This window comes from Chelonus insularis, unplaced genomic scaffold (assembly GCF_013357705.1).
Source record: "Chelonus insularis isolate UGA/USDA-ARS -01 unplaced genomic scaffold, ASM1335770v1 contig_93_pilon, whole genome shotgun sequence".
Lineage (NCBI taxonomy): Eukaryota > Metazoa > Arthropoda > Insecta > Hymenoptera > Braconidae > Chelonus > Chelonus insularis.
In genome coordinates, this window is record NW_023276782.1 from 1 (window position 1) to 16,233 (window position 16,233).

The following is a 16,233-nucleotide window of genomic DNA, read 5'->3' on the forward strand; positions in this document are numbered from 1 at the left end:
AATTAGAACTTTATTTATCAATGAATATATTATTGAACCGTAATAGACGACCAACTTGAATCAAGTGAAGAGCACGACGAGAGACGTTAGCCGAAAGGCTACGGGGGAAACCGATTAGGGCCGAACACTCGTACAGGCCCTATACACTCAAATATGTCGGAGACGCTGATTTCCAACACTCCCTCCCGTCTTCACATATTTGCGTCAAGTCTCAAATCTCAAATACAAAATATGATATGTTTACAAATATATATGAACTTTTTAACAATAACAAACTTAAATCCAGTTATAGGAACAGATTCAGTCTTTTGGTTCCTTGCTTTGGCAATTGGTCGTCTCATTAACTTCTGTTTCTCCTCTCGTTTAACTCTCATTCTTTAGATTGATCAGATCCATTACCTGTAATTAAAACAAATTAATTTTCAAATGGTTTCAGTCGTTACATTCGTCACTCAGTATTGTCACTCGTCTTGTTCAACACAATTTCTGTCAGTCGTTTAAAAGTCCCATAGGGAAGAGGTTTAGTAATAGATCTGCTATTTGATTCCTTGAAGGAATCCAGCCTATTTTAATGAAGTTTCTTTCTACACACTCTTTCACATAGTGTTCTCTCACTTCAGTCATATGTCTCAGCTTATTTCCACCACTCGTCTGTGCACTCGCCTCAGCTGCTTTGTTGTCACACCATAGTTGCATTGGAGTAAATGATTGATCCAAGATTATTTTAAGAGAATTGTTCATAGCAATCAACTCTTGACTTGCTTCGCTCATCGCAACGTATTCTGCCTGACAAGTCGATAGTGCTACATAATTTTGTTTATGAGACTTCCAGGCTATTGTATCTCCATACAGTTGTATTAAAAATCCACTCGTTGTGATGGAGCCTTTGCAATCAGCAAAGCTAGCATCCGAATACGCTCTTAGATCATCCTGATTAGACAAATAATTCAGTCCTACATCCGTCGTTCCTTTTAAATATCTAAACACTCGTTTCACCATTTTCCAGTCATTATCCACTGGATTTATTTGATGTCTACTTAGCACATTGACTGCATAAGCTATATCTGGTCGTGTTGCACCAGCCAGATACAATAGACTTCCAACAGCTTCTCTATACGGAATATTTTCATTCGTTTTTGTCACTCGTAGCAGCTCTGGATCCTCACTCTCTTCTCTAAGCTTTCGTTCTCTGTTGGCCGCCTGTGTTGTAATCATAGGAGTTTTCTGTGGATGTGATTCTGAAAAATTAAATCTCTTCAGTATCTTCTCTATGTACCGTTTTTGATTCAGGACCAATATTTTATTTTTCCTATCTCTCGTTATACCAATACCCAAAAATTCTTTTGGTACACCTAAATCTGTCATTTTAAATTCACTTTTTAATCGTTCTTTCACTTCTTTCAGTTTATTCTCATCATTACTTGCAACTAAAATATCATCAACGTACAACAGTAAAATCAAAAACTTCTTATTATTCCGCCAGGTAAACAAACATGGTTCTTCATTGCAATTAATCAGGCCTATACCTAGAGCTACTTCTGTAAACCTTTTGTTCCAACGTTTTGGACTTATTTTCAAACCATATAACGCTCGTTTTAGTTTGCATACTTTCTCTCGTCTGTCGGTATCACTTATTTCAATTCCATCAGGTATTTCCATGAAAATTTCCTCATCAATCGTCCCATTGAGGAAAGCAGTTTGCACATCTAGCTGACAAACTTCCAGATCATATTTATTTATAATGGCCAGCACAGCTCGAACTAGTGGTAGTCTGGACACCGGAGCATAAGTCTCTTTCAGCTCGTAGACGTTTCTGTCTTTGAACCCTCGTATAACCAGTCTTGCCTTGTGTCTTATTTCACCATCATCCTTTACTTTCCTTTTAAATACCCATCGAGAATCAATTATATTCGCTCGTTTACCATCACTCGTTAGTTTTGGTCGATCAATGATTTCCCACACGTTATTTTCCGACATTGATTTCAACTCATTATCTACTGCTTCTTTCCAGTAAATAGATTCACTCGATGACATGGCTTGTCTGTAGGTAGCAGGATCCTCATTTATTCTTGCCAGCATTGCACAATACATTTCATCTTCTAGGTTTTCTATTTTTCTATCATAGTCGTCATTTAGTTTAGATGTAAACATAATTTTACCTTCAATTTCTCTATCACTCATGCTTAATTCACTCTGCCCATTATTATTTGTTATTATGTTATCACTCGTCACATTCGTGTCTGTTATTACAGGATTTTTCCTAGGTCTTCCTCTTTTTTCTTTTTATTGGAATCTCTCCCTCCGTTTTTAACTTATCAGTACATTCGTTTATATTTTCAGAGAATTCCACAAACCATTTGTCTTTTTCTGTTTTCCACTCTTCAATTGGCCAGTTTCTAATGCTGTCTTTACCGTATTTGTCGCCATAAACCAATTTCTCGTTAAATCGCACATCTCTGCTCTCGTAAAATTTTCCTTCTTCAGGTTTTAAAAATTGGTACCCAGTGGGAGTATAGCCAACTAACACCACTCGTCTTCCTTCGAAACGGAACTTTGGTCCAGTCTTCCGTTGAACTTTAATGTAGGCAATACAGCCAAAACGTTTAAGTTGGTTTATATCAAAATTATGATTTGGTGCAAATCTACTCATAGGAGTTATCATGTCATTTGCTTTATGAGGGGTCCTATTATAGGCATAGACAGCTGCACTCAAAGCCAAATCCCACATGTTCTCGGGTAATTTTGCATCATACATGTAGGCTCGCACCTTCTTCTGTATAGTCTGATTAAACCGCTCTGCAACACCGTTATGTTCAGGGGTATCAGGACTAGAGACCTGTAACTCTGCACCTAATTTATTTAAAACCTCTGTCGTATAACCACCTTTAAATTCAGTTCCCTGGGTCAGAGCGTAAATAGCACACTTTGGCATCTTTTCCAAGCAGATTTCGCGCACTCTTCACAAATGCTTCAAAGCAAGCACCCGTATCACTCTTAACTTTCATCGCATATGCCATTGCCAATCGCGAATAGTCATCAATGAATACAGATATAAATTTGTATCCTTTAGGATGAGAAGGTGGACTAATTGGTCCCATCGTATCTGAATGTATAATCTCCAGTGGAGCATTCGCTCGTCTACGCACTGTTTTAAATGGCAACTTGTTTATTTTAGAAACCATACAGATCTCACAATCCATGATCGATTGATCGAACACGATCTTCTGAAGCTCTTTATTCTCGGGTAATTTTCTTTGCAATGCCTTTAAATAATTTACTGAAGCATGCCCCAGCCTGACGTGCCATAACATTGCTTTGTCATAATTTGTTTTATTATTACACTCGTTAATGGAGATTCAATATCTGTTGTTTCTGTTACTGGCAATTCATTTGGATCGTTAATTTTCCTATCCCATATGGTTGTTTCAAAGTTAAAGTTTTGATACATTTTATTTTTCATGTTTACATTCTGATCATCAGTGATACTTGACTCAGTGTATCCAGTCAGAGTATTACTATTGGTCTTCCTTTCTCTGTCTTCAGTCTGTACTTTGTTCTCCCATTCGTTCACTCGTACCTCTTCACACGCTTCCACTCGTTTGTTTTCACCCGTTTCTCTTGCCTGCTCTCAATCGTTTCCACTCTTTCTGTACCGTCTATCGTCTCATCTGTTGTTTTTGATTTCTTTGCTCTCGTACACTCATTATCATTTTCGCTCATATCTGTTCGGTTAATAAAATTTCCTCAGCACTCGTTTTGTCTTCTGTCGCAATGTTTCGCCACATACATCTTGCTTCATTTACAGTTGTTTTGTAATCACTCGTCAAGTCAGCTAAAATATATTTGTTAGATCTTTCGCATGTATTACTCTCGTTTCCAGCCGTATCTCGATTGATTTCCAGTTCAATAATCCAATAGGGTTTATTATAAACACCTGTAATGAATAGCTCATTCGAGACTGGATCAAATATATTTATCCTTTTCTTATCTAAATATATTGCTAATCCCATTTCAGCGAATTTTCTCAGGGACATAAGATTATCAGAAAGAGCCTCCGCAAATATAACGTTATCAATTTTCATAACTTTGTTATTGTCCAGGATTACTTCAACCTGGCCTACTCCCTCCGTTCTCAGGTCCGCTGAAGGATTTTTATTAGCACATTTTATTGTACCGTAGTCTTTTACGTCCAGGGTCTTAAAAATTATTCTAGAATTTGTGAGATGTTCTGTCGCACCTGAGTCGGCTAAGAACTTGGCTACTAATCTACCTTCGTTATTTACTCTTTCTCTATCATCATTATACTCGTGTAAAATATCATCGTTTCTTAACTTAGAGTTAATATCAGCCAAGAATGACTTACCCTTTGCAGTATCAGCTGATTTCTTATTCCCATCATTATTTGATTTGGGCTGTTTGAAGTTCTTATTAACATATTTGTAGCCACCTCGACCTTTATTTTGATTGAATCTGCCTCTCTTGTAATTATAACCTCTCGTATTATCGTCATTTCTCCTTTTCAATGTCTGTCGTCTGTCGTTAATCTGTCCAGATTTTTGTAAGTTTTTATTGTAATTATACCTGCCATTACCTCTTTTATAAACTCGACCACTCGTAGATCCTTGCTTCTTTAGTCTTTCCTGTCTTTGAGGACACTCGTCAGCCTTATGGTTTGTGAACTTATTACACTCGTAACATTTCACAACACCTGTTCCTTTTCGGGGGCAATCATAACTGATATGACCAAAATCAGAGCACTCATAACATCTCGCACTCGTACCTTTCTTAACTGTCATTGCTGCTCTGGTCTCTCCTGATTTTGTCTGATTTCGATTTGCCTCTGCCTGCATCAAAAACATTTTCAGACTCTCATAATCTAAACCCTTACCAGTCCCACTCACTCTTATAAACTCAACAGCTTGAACCGAAGGAACCGTGGTCATAATAGCATTATAAAATGTGTCGCGTTTTTCCTCCTCAGAAAAGGTCGCAGTGTCTGAGATATTCCCATAATCGCGTATGCAGTTTTCAAACCTTTCACAAAACTCAGAAGCACTCTCTTTATCTGGTGAATACTGCATGGTGTGAAAATTCCTTCTAATCATACTAGTAGTTAAATTCACCTCATATCGTTTTAATTCTTTTATTTTATTTAGTATTTCGACAGGATCTTTTAAATGAGCTACCTTTGTGTGATAGTATGACTCTAAACGATTTATGAGAATATCACGCACTTTGAATTTATGTTTTGTCAAAGTATTTGCATCATAATTTTTAGTCGGTTTTTTCACTCGTGTCAATTACATACAATAGTTCAAGCGATCTCAATTCTGAAGAAAAATAATCGTAAAAGTATTCAAATTTCGTTTGATTAGTTAATTTGTAATCACGGCGCGTACCCACATCTTTACTTATTATCTCATACTTTATTGCATCTTTAACATCATCAGCTCTAACGTATCTGTCGTCATTCTGTCTTACATTGCTATTTAAATTGTGACCACTCGGTTCTCCCAGATTGATGTCTGAGCTTCTGTTCTGGGTCATGCAACTCACATCAGGTTCACACTCTTTTACCTGTTTTATATTACACTCGATTTTCTCTACTTGTTTACCCAGATCACTCATATTTTGTCGGTTACGACATAACTCTTCCATAATTTCTGATTGCCTTTTCTCCATGCTTTTCATAGTTTCAGTTAAGCTAGCCAACATTTTGGACTGCTGCAACAGCATATTGTCCATGGCATTGAAGCAAGGTATCCAGGCAGTCGCCTTTTCGTCAGTCTTTTGTTTAGTTTCTGTATTTGTGTCATCTAAACAATTTTTATTGTCAGATTTATTCAATAGTTTAGGAACGTTAAATTTCTTTAGAGATATTTTTACCGGTTTTGTCTCAATTATTTTAGGTAGACCTTTACCTTTTGTCTCAGTGGCCAACTGAGTTATATTATCTCCTTCTACATTATGAATCATAGCTCTCGTTGTGTTGACACTCCTCTTATAACTAGTTCCGTCATATCTAGTTCCCTCGTCACTCTTTCCGTCGTCACCACTACTGTCGTCATTCGTTCTGTCGTTACTGATTCTCTCGTCACTCTTTCCGTCGTCACCACTACTGTCATCATTCGTTCTGTCGTTGCTGATTCTCGTAGCCAACCATTGTTCCTCTACAGGATCAACTATTTCCTGTTTCTTTACAGTACTCGGCAGCACAGCTTTCACACCCTGTTTCTTACATTTGTCCAGCCATACTTCTAGCGCTTTCAACTCCTCTTTGGTAACAAATGTTTTAGCTGCAATATATTGAGAAAGAATAAAAATCTGACATTTGGCAGGATTTTAAATCATGTCGTTAGCTGGATCCACCGAACACAAGTTTCTCCAGACTAAGACGAGCAAGTATACATTTACCCGAACACAAGGTTACACATATACAAACTCTACTCTCATACATAGTAGCCAAATGCACGGCACTCAACCACCAAGCATGAGTAATTTGATTTTAATGGTTTAAAAATTATTATTTAGAATGTCTTCAGACATTCATAGGTCTTTTATTATTCGTGCTTTAAATATGCACAGTTACTCGAGATTTTTAATAATTAATTTACGATGCATCTTAATTATAATTTCATTTGTATAGCTATACATATTTTCTTGGAAATATTTCAAAAATAAAATAAAATACCCTTCGCTCACCTGCTTTGTACTCAACACTCGTCTGAGTTTTTAGTGAAATATAATTTTCATGCAGGGATAACTCAATTTCCTCATTTGGGTGGTTTGCTTTAAGCATAAACACACCCTCCAGCTTGACCATAACATTTTCAAATGTCATGTTATCAAGCATTTCATTTAACGTGTCTATTTCAAAAGCTGTAGGAATGAAAAGAATTGTTAGTTTACATGCAAACATATATTTTATAGTTGATCAACTTTTATTTAATTTAGTGTAGCGAGAATTTGGCCCGTAGTTCGAGACAAAGAGCCAGTAATGCGTCTTTCATTTGTTTGTTTATTATTATTTTTTTTTCATCTACATTCCTTCGCTCGTTGTCTAGCACTCGTTTTCCCGTTCAACTGTCTGATCATGCGCACAACTCGTCAATTGTCGTCACAATGGACTCTCAAATTCCCGCCAAGCCAAACCTCGCCGCACGATCGTGCTTAGTTTCTAATTTATTTGTACTTAATCATGATTTTATTTTTTTATTTTTATACTAGGCCTAGATTTTAAATAACCTTTATTCAGTAAAATGAACAATGATTTCTTTGTTTTAGCTAAACATTGGACACTCGTTGACTATTTTCCAAACCGTGTCATCACTCGTCAAACCGCCTTTCATTTAATAATGTATACATTAATTTTCTTGTTCATTTTACTTTAAAAGAATTGATACTAACTCGACGACACTGTCGATCCTTCTTTGTCTTTGTTTTCAGCCATTGAAACTGCAAGTCTTCTTTGTTAGATTTTCCAAAATCACTTACACGTTTCTCTTTACTACACCTTTTATAATTTAACAAACACTTTATTAATCTGCTCAGTGAAAGCGAGCTCTGGGCCCATAACCTGTTAGAGGTTATGTGGATTTAAACAATAATAATAAGACTTAGTTTAATTAGAAATTAGAACTTTATTTATCAATGAATATATTATTGAACCGTAATAGACGACCAACTTGAATCAAGTGAAGAGCACGACGAGAGACGTTAGCCGAAAGGCTACGGGGGAAACCGATTAGGGCCGAACACTCGTACAGGCCCTATACACTCAAATATGTCGGAGACGCTGATTTCCAACATAAACATTCATCTAATAATTAAGTTATTAATAATTTGATGTTTCTTCCAAGCAATTGGATGTTTTTTATAGAAATTCTTTTGAAAAGCTATTTTATTGGCCAATAGTTGGATTCAGTTATTTTATCATCAAGATGTCATTATATGTAACCAAAATAAAAATCACTATCTCGACATTATGATGAAAAACTATTTCTAATAACTCAATAAATTCTTCCATCTCTTTTTTGAAGAATTTTCAATACTTCTAGTAACAGACTTTCTATAAATATAAAAAAAATCGATCTATATCAATCTTCAATTACTGATGTAATGAAATTTTTCATACAGTTGAAAAGAAAATTTATCAGTTGAGGTAAATTTTTAAATCTTTTACTTTGTCAGGTACTTTATTATTATTATAATTCAATTTATTATTAATAGTAATTAAAAAAATCCAATCAATGTCAATAAGATAAATTAACAAAAAATAAACAGGCAATTCTATTCATCATTGAAAAATATTATAAAAATATAAATAAATGAACGAGAACCTTGAAAAATTCTTTTAAAACAAATTTAAATTTAAATAATTAAAAAAAATACAACTTTCTTTTATATGAATCCTTCATTATTTATATTTCTTGAAGCTTAAAAAAATCATAAAAAATCCGTGACCTGGCAGATTTTTCTTCAGAATGACTAGACGATAAGTAGGAGCATAAATATATACATTCCCACATATTTTTCATATTCATTTTTTAACTTGAGTAAAACAAACGCTCGAGTGATTCATTTCACTTGATCCCTTTGCTCCACTGCCACCATTAATATCAATAAATCTCATATGATGATGACTTGTTCCTCATATTCTAATCCAATATCACTGAATTGTTTATCATGTCATAGTTGCATACAAATATTATCCAGTACATAGACTATCATAACTGCTATATTTATTTACACTTATAACATTATTCAAAATAAGCTAACTATGTAAATCATCAAGCCTTATTTATTGATGTCCATGAAATTTATTAGGTATCAGAGAAGAAGATAACACAATGTATGTCGAATCTATATATTGTTCTCCAACAACAAAGTTTTTGAGGATTTTCTCTAGAGATCCAGTAACACTTGGATGGAATCTCCATTTCCTGGTCTTACCTATACTTAATTCCCTGGAGAACCTAACTGTCGTATTTTAACCTTGGAGAGTCTAGTAAACTCCAAGTGAACTATGTTAGAGCACGTAAATCCAGAAAAGTCAATCGATATACTTTTGTAAAGAAATGATAAAGAAAACAATTTTATTCAAATGAAATAAAACTGGTAAAAGTCTTTGATGGTACTTTCTTTACATTAAACATTTTGCTGTCTTAAATTTTATTTATTTCTTGAAAATTTAGTGGTTTTGCGTGTTTACCATATACACTTAACTTGGTAAAAGCCAAACAGAATTTTTCATTAGCTATTGAAATGTAGTTTGTTTAAATAATAGATTTTCAAGAGTTTGAAAGAATTCAAGTATACTTATGAAAGTTGAGTATTCTTTGGAAAGGGAAATATAAGAATGTAAAAAGAGATTAGATGAATAAAGATGATTATTGAGAAATTCTTTTTTAGTTTTGATATCAAAAAAGTATGCTTCTTTTCTCATTTTAAGACCAACTTCAAATAATGAAGATGATGGCAATGTTGAAATGAACAAAAACTTATTATCTAACTAAATCTTATTATAATAATGTTGGAATATTTTTTTCTGAAAATTCAACTTATCAAGTTACTTATTTGATTTAAAAACCAAAAAAAAATAGTTTGAATATCTTAATAAGTTGTAAGAAAAAAAGTTAATCCATTCTAAGTTAATTTCTAGGAAGAAATAGTCGACTGGTTTTGGTCAAAGTATTACTGAGTATCAAATAAAGTTTTCAAAGAATTAAGCGTCAAAGTTGTAATTCCCTTATTCATTTAATATCAGCGTCAATTATTTCTTACATCTTTTGAAAGTTTGAAGCAAATTAATTAAGGTAGAGTTTTTAGTAACAATCAGACCTTTTTCATTCGATTCATTTTTACAATTTAATTCTTTACTTAATTATGAATTTTTGATAAAACAATTTAGACTTTTGTTTGAATAATTGTTGTACCAGTGATAGTTATCCTTGAAAATATCGAGCACTTGATTAATTGTAGACTAACATGCTCTTGTAGATTGAACAATAACTTGGTGCAACTTTTACACTTTCTCAACTGCAGTGCAAAATACTTTGACTCTTCTGTTCGACTATGTGTCAAGTTCGCCCGATGTTAATCGATACCACGAGTGGCCCGGTTCCCTTGTACCCGGACGCCACCTACTTCACGGTCGTTACAAGGTTACCATTTACAAAATCAGTAATGAAAGGGATAGAAGGTGAAAATATATCGCATCTTATGCATGCAATCATGAAGGAAGAGAAGTAATATTAAACTGAAATTTACATTGAATGATAAGAAATCAAAGTGTTGCATTTCCATCAAGGTTTTAAATTATAAATAATTTATTCAAACAAACATCTAGCTTGATTTCAGTCTGTCCAAGTTCAATGCTCTAAAGTGATCTTGACAGTTCAAGAGTGCAGTCTAAGCTGGTGTCTAACACCGAGTCCTTTTTCAAGGATTTGCTGGAAAAAAGAGTTTGAAACAAGGATGAATGATAGTTGCAGTTTTAAGGAAACAACAGGAAAGCTTCTCTTTGTAGGAAGCAAGACTGGTCCAGTCCCAGTCTAACATTGGATCAAGGTTGACCAGATTACTCCAGTTTTGCTTGCTGCTAGAGGTTGGATACACTGGAGACAAATCATGAGTTGTGATAAGGATGACCTAAGTTGTTATAGTAATTCTTGTTCAACAATATTTTTGGTGATAAATTGAAGGAAAAGTGAGCAAAGATTTGGAACAGTTTGGGTTATTTATTGGCATAATGTAAACGATAATTTTCCAAGACATTGTGAGAGTTCAAATGAAACAATAAATTTTTTTTATTTATTTTAAATACATGAAATATCTCAGCATGAACTTGCAATTACTCGGAATATTAATTATTTTGATAAATTCAGTGCATTGTAAACCAAACCCTTTAAAGTTCTATTATGAAGTACTTCTATAGAGAACCACTATTGTCTAGATAATGGGGTAGTGTTCATTTGGCTAAAATGAATATTGCGTGGGTGCTTGTAATGTTATATTTCGCTACATGTTATTTTCAAAACCAATGAATTTTATTTGTAGGCTTCACTGATAATTACTGTTAATTAGATACATAGAAAATATATTCGTCTGTTTATATATTAAACTGAACATTTGTATTACGCTAAACATTGATAAAAGGTATTAAAATACATCTATACTCCGATTTCTTGATTCCAATATAAATAGAACTAATTTCTGAATGAATGAACTCATAATGATAAAATGTACTTATTTTGGAATTTAATTGTTACATAAGACTTTATTTAAACTTCAAAGAGTTACCTGAGGATATACCTTCCAAGTCTCAATACGAAATGTAATTGATGTTTTTTATAACTAAATATTTCTTATTTTTAGATAATCCTATTTGAGTCATATGAAGTCACATATCTGTACATAATATATTCTATTTTTGGTTGACATCAACAATCAACTACGTCAAAAGTCAAATCTGTGATTAATCCATTTATTTACATCAACTTTATCACACAAATTAGATTTTTTCATTGAAAAGCTCTACAATTGGGTCAAGGTCGTTTATTTAGACGTTGATCTTATAACAAAAAAATCATTAAACTCATCTTGTGAAAGAGAAATTATCATTTACTGTTAATTAATGAAGTTATTGAAGATGGAAAAAATTAATCAGACTATTTATTAAAAATGTTTTAATTTTTTTTTTATCAAAGCACGTTCTGCTAAGTAAATGGAGAAGTTTATGAAATGTCTGGAATGAACAACCCACATCGTGTGAGCAGATAAGTTTTTTTTTTAATGGATTACCAATCCTGTAAATCAACAACAAGCCATTACACGATTTGAGATTTAATTTCCTCTCCTGTCTTTTACAATCGTTAGCTTAGTTATCAACAACGAATGAAAATTGTTTTATACTGATAAAAATAATTGAAGTAATTTTTTCTTAAGAATTGTAGGAACAAAAAAGGAAATGTGTTATTGACAAATCATTTATAATTAGTTCATTTGTTCATTGACATTATTTTGATTTAATTTAAAATATAAATATTGATACAAATGTCATGTAGAAAATATGTATTTATGTTGTAGGAAAGAAACAAACAAGCTTGGTAAATATATAGTCTCAAAGAATTGGAGGTATTATTGTGACCAATATGTGGAGAACTAGGAATGATGATGGAGAACCCTGGTCACTACTGACTCTCTTGAAAAGAGCATTCTTACGTAGAAAAGTATTTTTCAAAGTTTGCAATTCCATTCACAATAGCATATGACTGTGTCCATACAAATATGTATATTTGCATTTCCCAAGTCCACCTACGCTATGAACTTCACATCGATGAGGTCAACATGATCCAAAGCAACTTTTACATACAAATGTTTTGAAAATGATAGTGTTGAGATGATAATCTCTCTGTTGGAATATTTCTGGAATACAGTCAGCGATAGCATGGCTAACTCTAATCCAGGGAAACTTAATTAATGTTGAGTCAGTCAGATTTTGAATTGTGAATGTATGAGACGTGGTTTTGGATAACAAATGAGAGTTTAACGTAGGGATAATTACATAGTAGTGAGACTCTAGTTCAAATCTGTTCCAACAACTGTTTCACATATTAAGAGTTATTTTTTTGGTATTTTTCTGTTAATAACTCGGGATCTATGAAGCTTATATAGAAAATGAGGATATCAATGAATTCGTGAGGATGAGATCTTTTTATTGCACTAGTTGAAATTATAATATAAATAATAATTAATGCTCAAATTGAAGCAAGTTCCGATTTTACCCCATTTTAGGAGTGAAATAATTAATTTTTCATATGTTTGACCTGATTCCGCATTTCTACGCATCAAAACGAAGAGAATGAGTGGTCGATCATTAAAATCGGACAACTTTGATTTTTCGACCCAAAAAAATGGCAAGTGGTACCCCTTTCCATTTTTTTTGGCCAAAAAATAAAAGTACTCCGATTTTCAAGTTCGACCACTCATTCTCTTCGTCTTGATGTGTAGAAATGCGGAATCGGAGCACCGGTCAAGAAAATTCACTTTAACACGGTCAAAAAGGGGTAAAACTGGATACACATTGAACATCATCATCCCTTTGACTTTAAACCTCTATAACTCGTGAACTGACGGTCCAATAACCATTTTTAGGGACGTTTTGGAAAGATTGAAATCTGAGCTAAACATGCATATCCATGAAAAGTGTATAAAAAATTTCCTTCACCCTTAAAAACGCTAAAATATAAAAAAAAATCACATTTTTGGAGGAGTTTGCCAACTATTTTGGCCATTTTGAGGGTGAAATAATTATTTTAAACGCTTTTCATCGATATGTATCTTTAGCTGAGTTTCTGAAGTTTCCGAATAGCTCTTGAAAATCATCATAAGATGATTTCTTCACGAAATATAGAGGTACAAAGTCGAAGTAAAGGTCAAAAAATCAACTTCTTTAGACTTTGTACCTCTATAACTCTTATACAAGTTATTGAATGATGATTTTTAAGAGCTATTTGGAAACTTCAGAATGTAAGCTAAAGATACATATCGATGAAAAGCGTTTAAAATAATTATTTCACCCTCAAAATGGCCAAAATAGTTGGCAAACTCCTCCAAAAATGTGATTTTTTTTTATATTTTAGCGTTTTTAAGGGTGAAGGAAATTTTTTATACACTTTTCATGGATATGCATGTTCAGCTCAGATTTCAATCTTTCCAAAACGTCCCTAAAAATGGTTATTGGACCGTCAGTTCACGAGTTATAGAGGTTTAAAGTCAAAGGGATGATGATGTTCAATGTGTATCCAGTTTTACCCCTTTTTGACCGTGTTAAAGTGAATTTTCTTGACCGGTGCTCCGATTCCGCATTTCTACGCATCAAGACGAAGAGAATGAGTGGTCAAACTTGAAAATCGGAGTACTTTTATTTTTTGGCCTAAAAAAATGGAAAGGGGTACCACTTGCCATTTTTTTGGGTCGAAAAATCAAAGTTGTCCGATTTTGATGATCGACCACTCATTCTCTTCGTCTTGATGTGTAGATATGCGGAATCGGGTCAAACATATAAAAAATTAATTATTTCACTCCTAAAATGGGGTAAAACCGGAACTTACTTTAATTTGAGCATTACTCATTATTTATATTATAATTTCAACTAGTGCAATAAAAAGATCTCATCTTCACGAATTCATTGATATCCTCATTTTCTATATAGGCTTAATAGATCCTGAGTTATTCGTAGATAACTAAGTTATGCTGCATCAATGAAAAAAAATTTTTTGAAAAATAATACTTTGACTTGATGTCAAATGAACATAAATATTGCCTTCTTACATAACTTAAGTTATCAGATGTTTCATAAGCTTTCAAGAATACTATAAAAATCTTCCGAAATTAATTTTTCAAAGCAGCTCTAAAAGATGACAAGAAATTGATTGTCGATTTATTTATTGCATTATCAATCTCCTTCTATATTTAATACTCGTTTTTAGCAGTAATCGTTTGAAAAGTTTTCTGATCGGAAGTCAAATGGGTGATACGACCGCACTAAGAAAGAAAAAAAAAATTTTTTTTCGTTAGTTTAAAAGCTTTCTTGAATTTCAAGATGTCAAATCGACGATTCGACGTCGTTCCCACAATAAACTTTATCATCCTCAGAAGGAGACCTGGAAGAGATGAAGTGAAAAAGAGATTGACACTTTGAGAATGAAACCGAAAGCCTTGAAGAATGTATTGTCGAGAGAAACTGAGTTATCCTGCCTGACTACAGGAATATTTTTACTCGAAAACATTTGCCAAAAAGAAGAATAAAATATTATCATCATTTTGAGAATTATCAGAGTTTTTTTTGTTCTTGGAATTTAAAACAGCTTTTCTTGTTTTCCTTCTTAGTGGAAGAGAATCTAAATTTTAAATTTTTCATCCTCAATTTCTGTTTACATTTTTTCTCTTTCAATTGTAGTTGAATTCAAAATGAGTAAATTATTGAGAAACTTGAGTTGATCATTAATGCATTGAAATTTAATATCTAATGTATATCCTAACCAGGTATTTTAAATTATTTTTTAACTTTATTTCTACAAAATTCGAAACTCGATATATTATCTTGTATACATGGTACAAATAATACATTTCATCCACTGTATTCCTGGATATTTATAGAAAATATTGATACCACAAAACCTTTCAGGATTTCCGCAAAAATATTTGTCTCAGGATTTTATTTTACAACTTGTTTTTTTAACATTGAAAAAAATTTCATTTACATTTAAAATAAAATTCTAAAGTTCATCTAAATTAATTATATAGCACATTAATTTCATTTTTAACAGTACATGCAGATAATTATTGAAATTACTGGCAACTGAAATAAATATATATTCTACAACATGAAACTTGTGTATTGATTGACTTCATATGGAACTGGTAATACAGGTGTGATGAAATAGTCGTTTCCTATAAATGGATCACTGAGGAGAAATGTTTAGCTTAAAGGTAAGCAACGAATATATTATCTCAAAGTGGAGACTGTAGCATAGTGTGTACCTAGTTTAATTATCCAATGTAATTATTATTCTATGCACGTGATTATCGCATTATCATCCTATCAGTAAAGCCCAATCGTTTAATACTCTGCTGATTTTTAAAAATACACAGAAGCATAAGTCTATCAATTATGTTAGGATTATCTAGTAATAATGTGGACTAAAAATTAAATAATATAAAATATTTATTGATTTTTATTTCAAAATAAATATATGTCATTTTAATTTTAAATAAAATCATCTTTCTATTTTATTGATATCTTTTTTTTCATTTACTTTTACATCAATACTCAATCCAACCCACGAGGTTATATAACAAAAAATTTCTTTGCATTTACGAACATTTTACGCCAATGCGCCATTCAACCCACGCCACATTCAATTTTTATTTCTCTTATTAATCTTTTTCTTCTTATTGTCTTCCTGGATCCGATGGCTCGGCCCATGAATTTATTAATCAGAGTAAATGAGGATAAATAAAATGAAGTTGAACAAAAAAAAAAAAAATGATTGTACCAGATACATGGCTTTATAACGAGCTGAAGAAAATACTTGATGATTTATCAGTTGGTTTTTCTGGATTGGATATTATTGAACTGGGTGTAGTATCGTACAGCATTACAGCAAGTCGTTATAAATCTTCATTATGGATCGGCGTCATTTGACTATATAGTATACTGCTGTGTAC

The 16,233-nt window shown here is 32.8% G+C and overlaps 1 protein-coding gene across 1 annotated transcript; it reads right to left on the reverse strand.

The window, feature by feature from the left end:
* Positions 1-489: 489 nt before the first annotated feature.
* On the reverse strand, positions 490-7,801 carry LOC118072479 (uncharacterized). The gene is given in 6 exon segments (XM_035092387.1): positions 490-1,238; positions 4,364-4,844; positions 4,902-5,270; positions 5,272-6,296; positions 6,703-6,879; positions 7,408-7,801. Coding segments are annotated over 6 exon segments (2,844 nt in total). The 5' UTR covers positions 7,451-7,801.
* Between the last annotated feature and the right edge of the window lie 8,432 nt (positions 7,802-16,233).